At 41.3% G+C, this 15,050-nt stretch overlaps 1 protein-coding gene across 3 annotated transcripts in view; it reads right to left on the reverse strand.

Annotated features, from left to right (window-relative positions):
* HMGXB3 (HMG-box containing 3) overlaps positions 1–15,050 on the reverse strand; it is a 45,087-nt gene that overhangs the window by 17,426 nt on the left and 12,611 nt on the right. For 2 of the 3 annotated variants that reach the window (XM_045999738.1, XM_045999735.1), the window contains 6 exons: positions 12,402–12,533; positions 7,609–8,024; positions 5,808–5,983; positions 5,568–5,665; positions 3,039–3,137; positions 2,015–2,164 (listed from right to left, as the gene is read on the reverse strand). In XM_045999738.1, the coding sequence (XP_045855694.1) occupies positions 2,015–2,164; positions 3,039–3,137; positions 5,568–5,665; positions 5,808–5,983; positions 7,609–8,024; positions 12,402–12,533 (1,071 nt within the window). The remainder of the gene's footprint in view (positions 1–2,014; positions 2,165–3,038; positions 3,138–5,567; positions 5,666–5,807; positions 5,984–7,608; positions 8,025–12,401; positions 12,534–15,050) is intronic. The other variant, XM_045999736.1, reaches the window with a different exon arrangement.

Here is a 15,050-nt window from a genome sequence, read left to right on the forward strand (position 1 = left end):
AACTCCTGTCTAATTATCTGTAAGTTTGGCTGTCTTTCTCCCACACTAGACTGTGAGCTCCTCAAGGAAGGGACAATGTCCTATTTATCTTTGTATCTCCAAAGACCTGACCTATAGCAGGTATTGAACGTATGCTTGCTGAAAGAAGAATGAATGGTTGCAGAGAGCTGATTGACACTAGGAGTTGCCTTGGGAAATAGTGTGTTCCCAGTCATGACTATGTTGAACCATGGACTGGAAGAGCTGGCAGGAATTCTATATCCTTTTGTTCTGAGCCACAGATGAAAGATGGAAGGGAATGAAGACCATTCGTGTCCAGAAATTGGGATAGTCTTAATTATACCCACCAAGGACAAGCTGCACAGGAAACATATGGCCACCAAAGAGCACTACACGCAAAGATCCCTGGGTCTCTGACTAGTGTTTCAGTTTAGTGTATTTCTCCAGAATTTAGGAAGTTGAAAGGTGACAGAATGTCAGAAAGTAAGTGTCCCGTGGGTAGGCAGCTATTATCTAAAGAGAGAAGAATATAAATTTCGAAGAGCAGGACTTGAAGTCAATTGGCTCCAAGTCCCTAGACCATTCCTGGAAAATGAAGTCAACTCATTATCTTAAATCAAGGGAGCAACATCCACTTCCATACTGCAAACCACATCAACAACTATAATCAAATAGGAGAAAGAAATGTTTGAGCCTCTACCGATATAGAACACAGACCTGCCCTAAGAGACTGTGGTGTCACTGGGAGCTAAGAGGGAGTCAAGACCGAATGTCATCAACCCTAAGTGAAGAGCAGCACATTAAAGCACGGGCCTCAATGTGACCCTACGGCCTAAAAAACAAACTGCCTGGTCTACCCTTAAAGATCTTCCACAATATGGCCCCAATGTGCCTTTTGTGCCTTATTTTCTGTAATCCTCCCTACATATCCTTCTCTTTCAGGTGACTGGAACACCCTCTCTAGCTCTTCACTTCTGCCACTGCTTATCCTTGAGTATGGAATGCCTTCCCCTTCCATCCAAATCCTGCCCACCTCCCAAAGTCAGCTTAGATCTGGAGTGGCCAGGCTCCACATTGGATCCTGACCTATTCTGGATGCCATCCTCTTTTCCCCTAAGGCAGATCAAGATCTTTTTTTTTTTTAAGATTTTATTTAATTGTCAGAGAGAGAGAGAGAGAGCACGCGTGCGTGAGCGCACACAAGCAGGTAGAGTGGCAGGCAGAGGCAGAGAGAGAAGCAGGCTCCCCACCAAGCAAGGAGCCCGATACAGAACTCGATCCCAGGACCTGGGATCATGACCTGAGCCGAAGGCAGTGACTTAACTGACTGAGCCACCCAGGCATCCCAAGAAGATCTGTCTTCTGACCTTCATTCTAGTCATTCCATCTGCTGCCTCAGGTGCTAGATCTTTCTGCTCACTTAAAGAAATTCAAAACACCTCTAAAGATACCCATTTTTCCTGGTTCTGATAAATAAAAAACAAGCCCTAAGGAGCCAAGTGGAATGTGTTTTACTATCCAAACAGCTTGGTCCAACTTCAGCGAGATTTGCCAAGACTGCTAGCTTTGTATTGAGCCAAAAGCTCTGCAAGGAACCTAAGAAGCAGTGATCTCATCTATGAAGTCTAGGGCTGGCATTCTCTACTTACCAAGACAATATTTACAGGTCCTCCACCAGGTCTCAGATCTAAAAGAATGTAACCCTTCCATCCCGCGCCTTCCAAATTCTCTTTAAAGTCTCTGTTCCCATTCACATTCACCCTGGCGAATGACCTCTTGGACCACTGGGCTAGATGGTTCTCGGAGATTAAGGTACCTACCCAGCCTTCTCAACTTAACAGTGAAGACAAAGAAGCCCAGAGAAAAGGCAGCTAGGTTCAGAACTTAACAACTGGTTACGGTTCTGGTGTTCTAACTACTATCATGTATTAAGAAATCATTTTATTTCTACTAAAACAGGTGCACTAACAGAGCTCACACAAGGCGATGGGATGTGTTTAGGGAAGGAACTCACGAGAGCCTTGGTGGTTTTCTCAGTTCGGTCTTTGGCAAGGTTAAAACCACAGCTGGGACAAATCCGCGGTTTATGCCTGTTGGTGTAGACGTAGTTACAAGAGGGATTCTTGCACTTTCCCCTGCCTCTTGAAGTAGCCAGGCCCAAATCCTAAAAAAGTAAGACCAATATTCAGTTCTACAAAAGTTACACCTGGGCAGAGTCAAACACCAGGATGACTAGCTATCAGTCAATCAGAGATGAGAGTGACAACTGTAAAAGTACATGTAGAATAACTTCCAAAGAGCCTTGAAACAAGATCCCCAGAGTCAAATATTTGCTTACTGGGATAATACATGCAGTGTTAAAAACAAAAGGTGGGTGGGGAGGGAAAACCTTGGTAGGAAATGCCAAGTGAAACAAAGCTGCTTTACCAAAGCACTTCTCAAATGCTTTGAGATACCACTACTGACTGGTATTTTAAGAAGGAAAATACAGCTTTCTCAAGCATATCTGTGGAAAACACATCTGAGGTTAAAAGGTCCAAAGACTGCTCAATGCTAGAGCTGGACTAGATTTTCATCTCTAATTACTCTCCAAGAAATATCTAGGATTCAGCTGGCCTATACTCTTAAAGATATCACTTGGGACAAGCTCCTGGGTGGCTCAGTGGGTTGGGGCCTCTGCCTTCAGCTCAGGTCATGATCTCAGGGTCCTGGGATCAAGCCCCACATCGGGCTCTCTGTTCAGCAGGGAGCCTGCTTCCTCCTCTCTCTCTCTCTCTGCCTACTTGTGATCTCTGTCTGTCAAATAAATAAATAAAATCTTAAAAAAAAAAAAAAAAAAAGGTATCTCCTGGGAGAAACCCAGCTGATTCACCCAGCAGCTATTATTTGTATCAGTGATGGCCTCTTCAGAACCAATGATCTATCCCTGACCCTACTATCACTCTGGACGACCACTTCCCACCTCCCTCAGACTTTTACTCACCTTCCGCCAGAAAACCAGAACCATCTCTCCATGTCAACCCACTAGCTATACTTACCAGCGTTACAGTGCAGCTGTACTTGTATGGAGGAAACATATCAGGCTTGACCTCTACAACTTTCACCTGAGATGTCCTACTGGCCGGGCCATTTGGTAGCTGTGGATCAGAATAAATAATTTGGTGTTTTTTACCTAAAACCTCAAACTGCTGAGGTCCTGTGCCCTGGAACAGCTTGAGGAAATAGGTTCCCAAGGGAATGTATACAGCTATGCTCCATGTAAGCCCTCTAGGATGCTAGTCAGCATCAGCAGCCCACCAAAGATTGAGTGTCACTTCCAAGTCCAGGGTTGCCATACTCTTCTGTGCAACTTCTAACACTGCATATTAGAAATACTGTGAATCAGATGGACAACTAATACCAAGTGATAAAAGCTCATGATTATTATACACGCAAATATGTGGTAAAATGTTGGCATGGAAGTCTGAGAGATTACTCACAAAAATGTCACAGGGTGAGAGGAAAATCATGACTGCTTCCCCTTTTATCACCACTTACGAAACTTTCCAATGTTCAGGGCCCCTGGGTGGCTCAGTCGGTCAAGCATCTGCGTTTGGCTCAGGTCATGATCTCAGGGTCCTGAGATCAAGCACCGCATCAAGCTTCCTGCTGCTTTTCCCTCTCCCTCTGCTTTTCTCCCTGCTTGTGCTCTCTTCTGCACATTCTCTCAAATAAATAAATCTTAAAAAAAAATTTCCAATGTTCTATACGGAATGTAGATATTACTTACAAAACTAAAGAAGATGAAGATACCATTCTAAAGGTAATTATTCTATAATACTGAATTTAAGTTGATATTTAGAATATAAAAGTCCATGTAATTTGACAGGCTTAAAACTAGCAAAAGGACTATGGCTTTTAACAAATAACCCAATGTTGCCAGTCAAAAGGAAACTACTTACACAGATGACTGGGAGTTTACACAAGTAAAGGGAATCTCAGGGTTGGGAGTCTACAAAGCAGTGGAAGCTGACTAAATAACGAGCCTTCTATAACCAGAAATCAATCAATCACACACACGCACAGTGCTAACACCACATCCGGGTGACAAACACATCAGCCTCAAAGTAAAAGTCAGTTGTTATTCTTTTGGGGGCAATCTGGAGCAAGGAAATTGCATGGCAGAACACACAGTAAGGGATAAGCCAACCTAATTTTCCTATTTCAATTTTGGTCTAACAGGGTTTTCAACTACAGAGGGGTCGTGAAATTAATGAGTTGAAACCAGCATTTTGCAAAATGAAAAACAGCAAAATGACTGCATATAATAAAAGCATAAATAGTTTCCCTCTACTTCTTAAGTATACAGGTATGGATAAGTTTACTGGGCTGTGATGTAAAAATGTGCATGACCCAAAAAAAGAGGTCTAGTAAAAAAATACTGATTTAGGGAATTCTGATCATAACTATTCTAGTCACATATGGAAAAAGAACTAAAACAAGCAAAAAACAAAACAAAACAAAAAATACCTAAGAATAAATGTGGTTGAATATACTGAATTTTTGGCATCTGGGAAGCCTCTAATAACCCTATCATTAAGTTTAAAGGATTATGCTGGCTACAAACCACAATGTGAAGTAAGAGCCATGTTTTTGGTTTTAAAAAAATCATATTAAAAAACACAAACACAGGAAAGGATTCAAAGGCTGAATGGGCGCAGACTGCCAATAGTAGTTAGCTACGGGTGGCAGGATTACAAAGGACTTTTTCTGCCTTACCTTTCTACAACAGTCTTGCATTCATTTTTTTCAAATGAAACTAAAGAAACAAGACAACTAAATGCAATTACCCAATCCTAGACTGAATCCTCTACTGGAGTGGAAAATGCTATAAAGGACATAACTGGGTAAAACCGATGAAATGGGAATGTAAATGACAGACTGAAATATTTTATCAACGTGTCAGTAGCAGAATATCCTTACTCTTGGCAAATACACACTGAAGTATTAAGAAGCAAAAGGACATGTAACTTCCCCTTAAATTACCTGTATTTTAGAAGCACACAGGAGCACAAATGACAAAGCAAAAGAGGCTCTAACAGTAAGTGACTATAGGTAAAAAGTACACGGGTGCTCTTCGTACTATCTGTACTCTTGCAATGCAATTTGCTTACTAAGTTTCAAAATTATTTTTTTAAGATTTATTTAAGAGACAGAAGAAGAGTACAAGTGGGGGTGGGGCAGACAGAGAGACAAACAGGCTCCCACTGAGCAGAGAGCCAGACAAAGGACTTGATCCCGAGACCCCGGATCATGACCCGACCTGAAGGCTGATGCTTAACTAACCGAGCCATCCAGGCATCCCTCAAAATTATTTCTAAATTAAAAGTTTAAAAGCATGCATTCATTTCATAACAAGAAAAGAAATTTCACTAAAAATAATTAACTCATCATGCTCAACTTCATTCCAGAGGTCTACCAGTATAAGAATAGGCTTTTTGCTTATGGCTTTGAGACACTAAATAGAAGTCCTGTTCTCAGAGCAGCAAGCCTCCCGGAAAGCCCCACCTCTGGAGAGTGAGTCTTACCTTCACCTCGCTGGTGTTAGATGGCTGTTGGATCGGCTGGCCCAGCTGCTTCAGTGTGCTTGGCTTCAGGCCACAAGTCCTCACAGAGGAGGTTTTATCTGAGACAATCAGGAGCCAAACTGGTGACTTCAGTGCATTCAGAGTCTCCCTAAGTCTCTCATCTCCATTCTCAACAACTCCCACTCCTGTCCCCTTCCCATTGGACAGCTCCCCACTCCCAGGTTTGTCCCAGCCCCTTACCACTCAGGGGAAAGGCCTGCCTGGCCCTGGGCAGTCCCATGCTGTTCCCTCGGCCCACGTTAGATGGGGCTGGGAGAATTGCTCTCATGGGTCTTGCTGCAGCCAGTAATGAGGGCTTGCCCCGAGCTTTGCCTTTAAGCTCCGGGGCTCTGGCCCCAGGGGTGAGCAGGTCAACTCTGGAAAAAAAAAAAAAAAAAAAAACAAAGGCAGCAAATCTAAAAATTCCAGACCAAGGGGAGAAGAAAATCAAAATATAATCTCCAAATACCATTTGAGTAGAGGGATAGTATAATAAACTGTCAGGCTTTAGAGAGATATTTCATGGGGTCATTATGAAGATAAAAAAGCACAAAAGAGTGCCCACAATGCAGAATATTGACAGCTATTATAGTCATACTATCTGATCTGCTTCTAATTAGTATTTCAAGTCACTCAGTCTCCCACATGAGGGCAGCTAAGAGACCCCAGAACAAAGTCACATTTTCTTTGTAGTCTACGTCACAGAAGGCCTCAATACACATTTGCCAAGTGACTCACTTGCCCAAAACAAAAGGTCTAAACCACACGGCTTCATTCTCTAAGGATACAGAACCATCCCAAAGTATACTATATTAAATAAAAACAGGCAAGATGTAGAAGTATTTTAAGTTATGCTACCATCTGTGTAAAAAAGGGAGGGAAAAAATACATATATACACACATACATATCTATACATATACACATTGTGTAAAATTATGCCTAGAAACACAGGAAGGTGGGAATACTGTGTATGGAAAACGGAAATGGATGAGTGAAGGACAGGCTAGAAGAGAGATTTGTTTCAGTTTATATCTCTTGAGTTTGAAACGTGTGAATGTATTTCCTATTCAACAATAAAACATCAAATCGAATACTATACACCACAATTTCTAAGCCTTGACACTACTGACATTTTGGGCTGGCTACTCCTTGTTGGGAGCCTGTCCTGTGCACTGTAGAATGTTGAGTCGTGCATCTGGCCTCTGCCCACCAGAGGCCTGCAGCACGTCCGCCTCCCCTAGTTTTCACAACTCCAAATGCCTCTTAACACTGCCTCAATGTCCCCTGGGGCCAAAGTGTTCCCTATTGAGAACCACCAATATAAACAAATAAGGGCAGGTTAAGACAACAACAATGCCTGGAAAGGGGCCACATGAAAAATCCAGTCAGGCCTTTGAGGAGGGAAGGGAGGAAAAATAATCCATATTTAGGGGCCTCCTCCCATAAGCAAGGCACTGGGCTGTGTATGCTTTACACATAATCTTTTTCATTCTGTGCAGGTCAGCCATTAAATTTTAGATTTTTTTTCAATACCCAACTCAAGATTTTTTCAGAGGCAAGAATGGGCATGAAGGGATAATGCCGAAGGTCAAACAGAGTCAGAGACAGATCATAATCAAAACAGAATCCTCTGACCACCAGGATAGGAATCATTCCAGAAGATGGCTTAATAAGGGTTTTCTTTCCAAATCTAGTATCTAGGATTGCGTACTAGTTTGTAACACCGCCCTCAGCCTGCACCAGCAGGACTCTAATAACTGCTTCAGAGAAAATGACAAGATGTACAGGAACACAACAGCAATGCACAGATGGCAGAGTGTAAGAGGAAAGGCAAATCATTCCATGGCTCTAGGCCTTGGTTTCTTTATTTCTAAAATAGGAACCATTAATTGGGCTCTCATGCCTCTCAGGAATGCTGTAAGGACACAGGATAAAACAAGGAGCATTTCCCAACCTGCTATTCTAAATACAATCCTACAATATATGAGCACATTAATTTACCCTGTAGGCTTTTTAGGAGCAGGGAGAGGACTGGAGGTGCTGGTCCTCTCAGCTGGTGGTGGTATGTCTGGTCCAGGACTGTCATTCTCAATTGTCCCCAGAGAGACCTCAGGCTGCACACCACTCTTGACCACCGGAGTCTTCATGGCTGCTATACGATTCCCAGGAGCTTCCTTGACCAAAACATGGGCATCTGAGATGATCACTTCCTCCCACTCATTCTCCTCACCCACTTCTCTTGGAGGAACTACACTTAGGAGCTGGCTTACAGCTTCCGAGTTCTCCAGAGTCAGTTTGGAGGCGTTTTCCTTAGGGGAGTTTTGCTCAGTGTTGACAGGCTGCTGATTTCTTTTAACCACCGAGCCTTTGGAGGAGATACCAGGAGCCAATTCCACTTTGACTTTGGCTGGCTTTTCCTAGGAAAAAAAAATAAGAATGCCTTCATGCATATAGCATTTTATGACAGACACCACATCCCAAGTACTCTCTCGTGATCCTCACGACAAAAATGGATGGGTAACACATAAGGAGATGGAGACCCAGAGAGACTAACGGGCTAACTTACGGGCCCAAGTACAAAACTGGCCTGAACCCAAGTCTTCTGACTTCTGGCTCCTTTCACTTATACAACACCTTAGTTAGGATAAAGCTGTTCTCCTCCTGACAAATTTCTTATTGATAGCTTCAAGTTTCAGCAAACAAATGTTGGCAATTTGGGCCTGACCTTTAAAGCCTGCTTCTCTACATCTAGACAGAAGCTGACGTATTGCCATACTGGGCCTAGAAGTCCTAGATTGTTTGTCTTGGTGGTCCCTTTACGAGATTCAGTTAATCCCAATGTGGTCAAATCTCACATGGAAAGACTCAAAGCTTCCAATTCTATTGGGGAAAACTCTTTTGTCCCAGATTCTGTCAGATAAATCTTAAGCTGACCTACACACATGCCACAAACTTCTCCCTTGGTCAAATTAACTCATACATATTAATTACTTACTAGAAAATAATCAAACTCACTAAAAACATCAGCTGCTATTTCAGATCAACCTACTTTAAAAAAATTCCTTGGTGCCATAGCTTTTATCCCGTCAGCACTGCCGTGGAAACATACTATTATTTACACAGACACCTATATTTATATACATACACGTACACAGGTTTTTTTTTGTTTGTTCGTTTTTTAATAAAACACTGGTTGTCTTCAGAACAGATCTCAGAAAGGTTTTTAAATTCCATGTGAATGGCGACCCTATCAACGAAGATAAAAGCTGGGTTCTATCTAGGCTGTGCTTCACATCTAATTACTCATGTCACCTAAGACAAACTTCATTAGAACCCTCATTTTGTCACCATGAAATAAGAGCCAGGCTCTCAGTGTTCATTGACAGCAGTACATAGTCTTCTGCGTGGCCCAATTCATGGTGCAGGGGAATCCTGCACATTGCAGAAGATTAGCATCTGTGGCTAATGTTATTCAATTAGTTATTAATTATTATTAATTAATAATATTATTATTAGTTATTAATAATTAATGATATTCACCCAGTCATTGACTACCAAAACCTCTCATATTTCCAAAGCCAGCAGGGCACACCACATTGCCTTCGGAACCAATATGCCTCTGGAACCTTTAAGAAATCCCCAGTAAAGCATTCCCAGATTCTCACACACAGTAATAATCCATAAGGACAAGTAAATACAGAGAAAAATTCCAAGTAAACTGCATAGAGGCTACTGATTCCTGGGGACTGAAAAGAAAAGTCAGCAGATAAACAGGAGACAAGTTTAACTAAATCCCAGCAATGAAATCTTTGAGCAAAGCACTGCCCACTAAGTGGGCTACTTCAGATAAAAATCCTCTGCAAGGAGACTGAATAATTTAAGGAATCAGAGCAAAAAGCTACCTATCACGTTCAGATTTCCTTAACTCAGCCTACCCTTTTTAGATGTCACTTTCTTTTAAGATGGAAGGTAAATACTACCAGTTGCCTGCTCAGAGACCTCAATTACCACAATCAGAGAGCCAAAGGAGTGAGGCCTTGGGCTAAAAAGCTTTATATATACCATCTTTTGTTCCATCCAATTCATTGGGAACAGTGCCAAACTTTCTTGGACTAATTTTAGCCAGTATGAACTCTGGAACAATACAAGAAAAGGTGAGTCATTTCCTGACGGGCATGAACACATTTGGAGCTTTTAGAAACTATTTATACTTGCTGCTTCAAAAATCAGAACTCCAGAAATCTTAAGATTCTGCAGCTAAACAGCATAGCAATGACTGAGAAGTGTGATTTAGTGGAAAAGCACTGACATAATTAGCTATGTGAACTTAACAAGTCACTTCTCTTGAATCTGTTTTTCCTCAGCTAGAGACCTGAACTGTCTGAAAACCAAAGTCACTTTTATCTCTAAAATTCCAAGCACAATGATGCTCAAATGTTACCCTTTTTCTTCTTACGCTCACCAATTCTGATCCTATGAGACTAAGAAATCACAGCAGCTACTCTTTACATTGTAATTCTTATAAAAAACCTTTGGAGAAAAAAAAATCTGACTTAGCAAGTCAAAATGGGGGACAAGTAAATGAGAAAAAAAACTGGTTTCCCTTCATGAGTTTCATCTCAGAAAAAGAACCATGGCTCAAAAGGTATTTCAAAGGGGGAAAACAGACATAAACGGAAAAGAAAAGAAAGCCGAAGTAAAAACAGAACCTGAAGGAGACAAGCCCACAGGATCAGTTAGAACTCTTCCATGCAAAAGCACGAGAAATAAGGTCATTTGACAGACCTGCTGTGCATCTGCAAAGAAGGGCCAAGAAGGATCCCGACTACCCTATTCAATCTCTCTACTGCAGCTTAGGAAGTACATTTTGGGGAGAATAGTTAGGGTGGGAGGAAACCGAATGGCTGCACAGCAGCACAAAACAGGTGGTGAGCAAAAGAAACTCAACAAAATCTCCTGAAACACACTAGCACTGGATCCTTCCTGCCCCCGAAGTGACAGCATGAAGAGCAATAACAGAGACAATTACACTGCTGCCAAGAGTGGCAGCAGTGACCCCTGATTGAGGATTTAATCTATACTAGGAATGTGCCATCCACTTTTCAGGGATAATCTCATTTGATCCTTCCACCAACCCTAATGAGGTAGGCACTATTGTTAACTTCCACTAACAAATGAAAGATAAACCAGTAAGAACAGACATAAAGTGACTTGCCCAAGGTTTCACAACTAAAGTCCCCGGGAGGCAAATGTTTAAACTGAGGAAAGCTGAGCTGACTCCAAAAGTGTACTCCACCACCGCCTCCCCCCCACTGAAGATGCTCCTCTCTCTTCTATCACTCAGGAAATCTCTAGGGGTTTAGGCACTCAGTGCCAGAAACCTGGTGTAGAGACCAAATACATGTTTCCTTTCTTTTTGTCTTTCTTCTTCCATGTTTGTTTGTGTATGTCTGTATGTAATCTCCACTCAATGTGCAGCTTGAACTCAAAACCTGGAGATCAAGAATCTCCTGTTCTCCTAACTGAGCCAGCCAAGCACCCCCAGAAGTGTGTTCTTAATTATTAACCTATTCTGTCTCCTGGGATTTGTGATGCCCTGAACTCCCAACACTCAGCCAGAGGGCAAAAGTCACCATCCCAGTATTTTTCAGATGCTCTACAGAAACTGCCCCCAGGGAACTCAATAGGTATGCCACTACATAAGTTTTCTCTACACAGCTAAGTTTGGATCATGCTGAATTAAACACCTAACAAACACATACCCAGCCTAAAGATTTTCACAAAAATAAAGCACTCTCTTTCCTTTCCTACCTACCCAAATCCTACTAATCCTTTAAGACCATGCTTCTATAACCCATCCTTGACTACTCTAATTCTTTTGACCTTCATAGTCTTATATAAAAAATGTGGCAAGTATGTATGATTTATATCAGAGCAAAGCATAAAACAAGTAACAAAAAAACATGTTGAACTGAACTTCACAGCAGCACAGCTCTAGTGCTCATTTATATATCAGGCGTCATTTATTTAGAAAGAAACAGAGACACAGGTATACATTTGGAAAGTTAATTATGAAAGACCTAAATATCAGGTTAAAAACCTCTACACTTAATAGGAACTATAGGATACTGAAAGGACTTTGAGCTAGAAAGTGAGCAGATGTGAGTTATGCACCCGAGTAACCAAGCAGTCGGTGTGGAGGGTGGATCGTTAAAAATTTAATCGTAACAGGAAATGAATACATCAACATGGTGTAGTCATTCATGGGAAGTTATAAAGCAATTAAAGATAATGGTCTTGAAGGCTATTTAATGGCATGATATATTAAGTTAAAAAAAAGGGGGGCTGCCTGGGTGGCTCAGTGTGTTAAAGCCTCTGCCTTCAACTCGGGTCATGGTCCCGGGGTCCTGGGATCGAGCCCTGCATCGGGCTCTCTGCTCAGCAGGGAGCCTGCTTCTCCCTCTCTGCCTACTTGTGATCTCTGTCAAATAAATAAATAAAATCTTTTTAAAAAAAAGGGGGGAGTAGCTATAGAACTTGTATATTCACAGAAAAAAGACTGGAAGAAAATACACCAAGATGTTAACAATGATTTTTCTTTGGATGGCATAAGATTCTGGTAACATTTTATTCTCTTTTTTAAACAGTCACAATGAAACTTATTTGCAGAGTCAGAAAATAAGAACGAGTACTTATTTTTTCAAGTCCTCTGTTCTAAAGGGGACCAGGAAGCCTACTTTGTCGGGCTTCCTACTTTGTAGGGCTTAGCCTTTGTAGAGCTTACTGGAGCTTACCTTTGGGACCCACTTCCCTCCTAGGAAGTTACCACAGGTGGGGCACTTAGGTGGTTTGTGCCTGGTGACATATGTAAAGGAGCAACCTGGGCTGGTGCATGTCCCATGGCCCCGGCGGGTGTACGTAGTGGTCTGTAAGGAAAAGAGGGGGTCAGAATCAACACCATAATGTAACCCCTCTCGGAGCATGATGACCATTATAACCACAACAATGCCAGGAAGACGCCAGCTTGTAGAAGGATAGGGAATTCATGGTATCTTAAATGGTCAGAAATGAAAAGGTCCTAAGATTAATCCATTTTTTAGAAATGGAGAAACTGGGTTCAAATGATGGAGGATACCTGCCCAAGGTTACACAGATAGGTATCAGAAAAATAAAGATAGCGATAATTACTACTAACTAAGCCAAGTACTACATAGTGCTAAAACACTACCAATATCTCATTTAATGCTCTCAGCAACTCTATGAAGTAGGTACTGTAACTATCGTGGTTCAATGTGGTTAAATGCTTTGCCTCAAATTGCATAGTGAATGAAGGGCACACCTAGACCTAGAACCCTGAAGTCTTTGATTCTTGGCCCGAGACTGCTTCCATGGACATGGCTGCACCCTACAGTTCTAAATAGTTTGAAGAATTTGCTTCATCTTCATTCTTGTTAAAAATCAGAGAACCAAGGACTTAGGATTCAGAGATATAAAACTAGACAATGGCACTAAAAAAAAAAAAGGGAATTCCAATAGAAATCAAGTCCTCTGATACACAACAGAATTTATTTGCATATGAATATATTCAGCTACTGGCTCTCACCATCTCCCCTGACTTCCCTTTGAACAAAATGATTACAGTGACTTCCCTTTGAACAGAATGCTTACAACCGGTTATTACATTTCAGCTGCAAATAGAAATTAGCCATGCTCCATTTCTTGATTAACGCTGCAAAGAAAACATTTCCCTGTCAGATTTGTTCTGTCCCTTATGGGTGTTTACTAAGATATTAATCCCACCTCCCCAAGACTGGCCAAAATGCAAAAAGCTCCCTTGGGGAAATACCAAGCTGCTACTAGGTTCCTTCTGCCAGAACACTGAGGGAAAAGGGGTTTGTATTGGTGGTAGCAAGTCAAGGATGAGGGCGGGTGGTGTGGCACCCAGAGGAGACCGGGCTTTGAGTTCCAACTCCAGCACTAACACACTGGGTGACCCAGAGAGTTAAGTCACTTTAGCTCCTGGGCCCTGGGTTTCATCTCTGTAAAATCACCCGCCCTTCCTATACCCAAGAAATAAGGAAAAAGTCACTTAGTAACTTAAAAACGATTCTACAGGTTTGTGAGAAACTATTATTACTGGGATATAAAACATCTCTCCTCTTTGCTCAGACTGTGGCTCTCTACAGAATATTCATTCTGAACACCACCAGAAAGCAGAGTAAAAATTTAAGTTAGGTCACTACTATAAATAAATTACCACAAACCTAAACAGCAGTTTATAGAAATAACTTAAGGAAAAAATGCCAGTGTTCGAGGCTGATTTTTTTCATTCTTGAGTATTATTCATAAAAGCTTTCTGGAAGAGTCTGGCTGACATTTATTTAATCATGAAAGAATAATAATTTCCAGGAGAAAAGGCTCAGGAGAAACCTGTAATTTTGCCATGAATTAGGTTGCAGGGGCTGTGCTTGTTGAAGATTTGACAACTTTCTCATCTAAAAATAGATTGTTTATCCACAGGTTTTACAAGATAGACTGTGGTAAGTTAAAGATGTACACTATTAATCCTCAAGAAAACACCACAAAAGCTAAAACAAAGTTAATAGCTAATAAGCCAGTACGGGATAAAATGGATTCATAAGAAATATTCAGTTCAAAAGAAAGCAAAACAAAACAGAAAATAAAGAGTAAAATGACAGATTTAAACCTAACTATATGTTCATACATTAAATGTATATGGCCTCAATACTGCAATTAAAAAATAGAGATTGTCAGGTCTTGCTCTTAGATCCAAACTATATACCACCTACAAAAAAAGTACCTTACATATAAAGATAAATAGATTGAAAGTAAAATGCTGGAAAAAGATTTAGCTTCCTAATAATAATCAAAAGAAAGCTCAATATCAAAGTAAACTTCATAGCAGACAATACTGCTAGAGATAAAGAAGGTCATTTCACAATGATGAAGGGGTCAATTCATCAAGAAGACATAACAATCCTGGGATGCCTGGGTGGCTAAAATGGTTAAGCATCTGCCTTCAGCTCAGGTCATGATCTCGGGATCCTGTGTGTTGGCTCTCTGCCCAATGGGGAGTCTGCTTCTCCCTTTTCCTCTAGCCCCTGCTCTCTGAAATAAATAAATAAAATCTTTTTTTTTTTTTAAGATTTTATTTTATTTATTTGACAGAGAGAGAGATCACAAGTAGGCAGAGAGGCAGGCAGAGAGAGAGGAGGAAGCAGGCTCCCTGCAGAGCAGAGAGCCCGATGCGGGGTTCAAACCCAGGACCCTGAGATCATGACCTGAGCCGAAGGCAGCGGCTTAATCCACTGAGCCACCCAGGTGCCCCTAAATAAATAAAATCTTAAAAAAAAAAAAAGACATAACTACCTTAAATGTTTAGGTACTTAATAACAAGAGTCAAAACACATGACACAAAAACT

This window comes from Meles meles, chromosome 3 (genome assembly GCF_922984935.1).
Source record: "Meles meles chromosome 3, mMelMel3.1 paternal haplotype, whole genome shotgun sequence".
In the NCBI taxonomy this organism is placed as follows: domain Eukaryota; kingdom Metazoa; phylum Chordata; class Mammalia; order Carnivora; family Mustelidae; genus Meles; species Meles meles.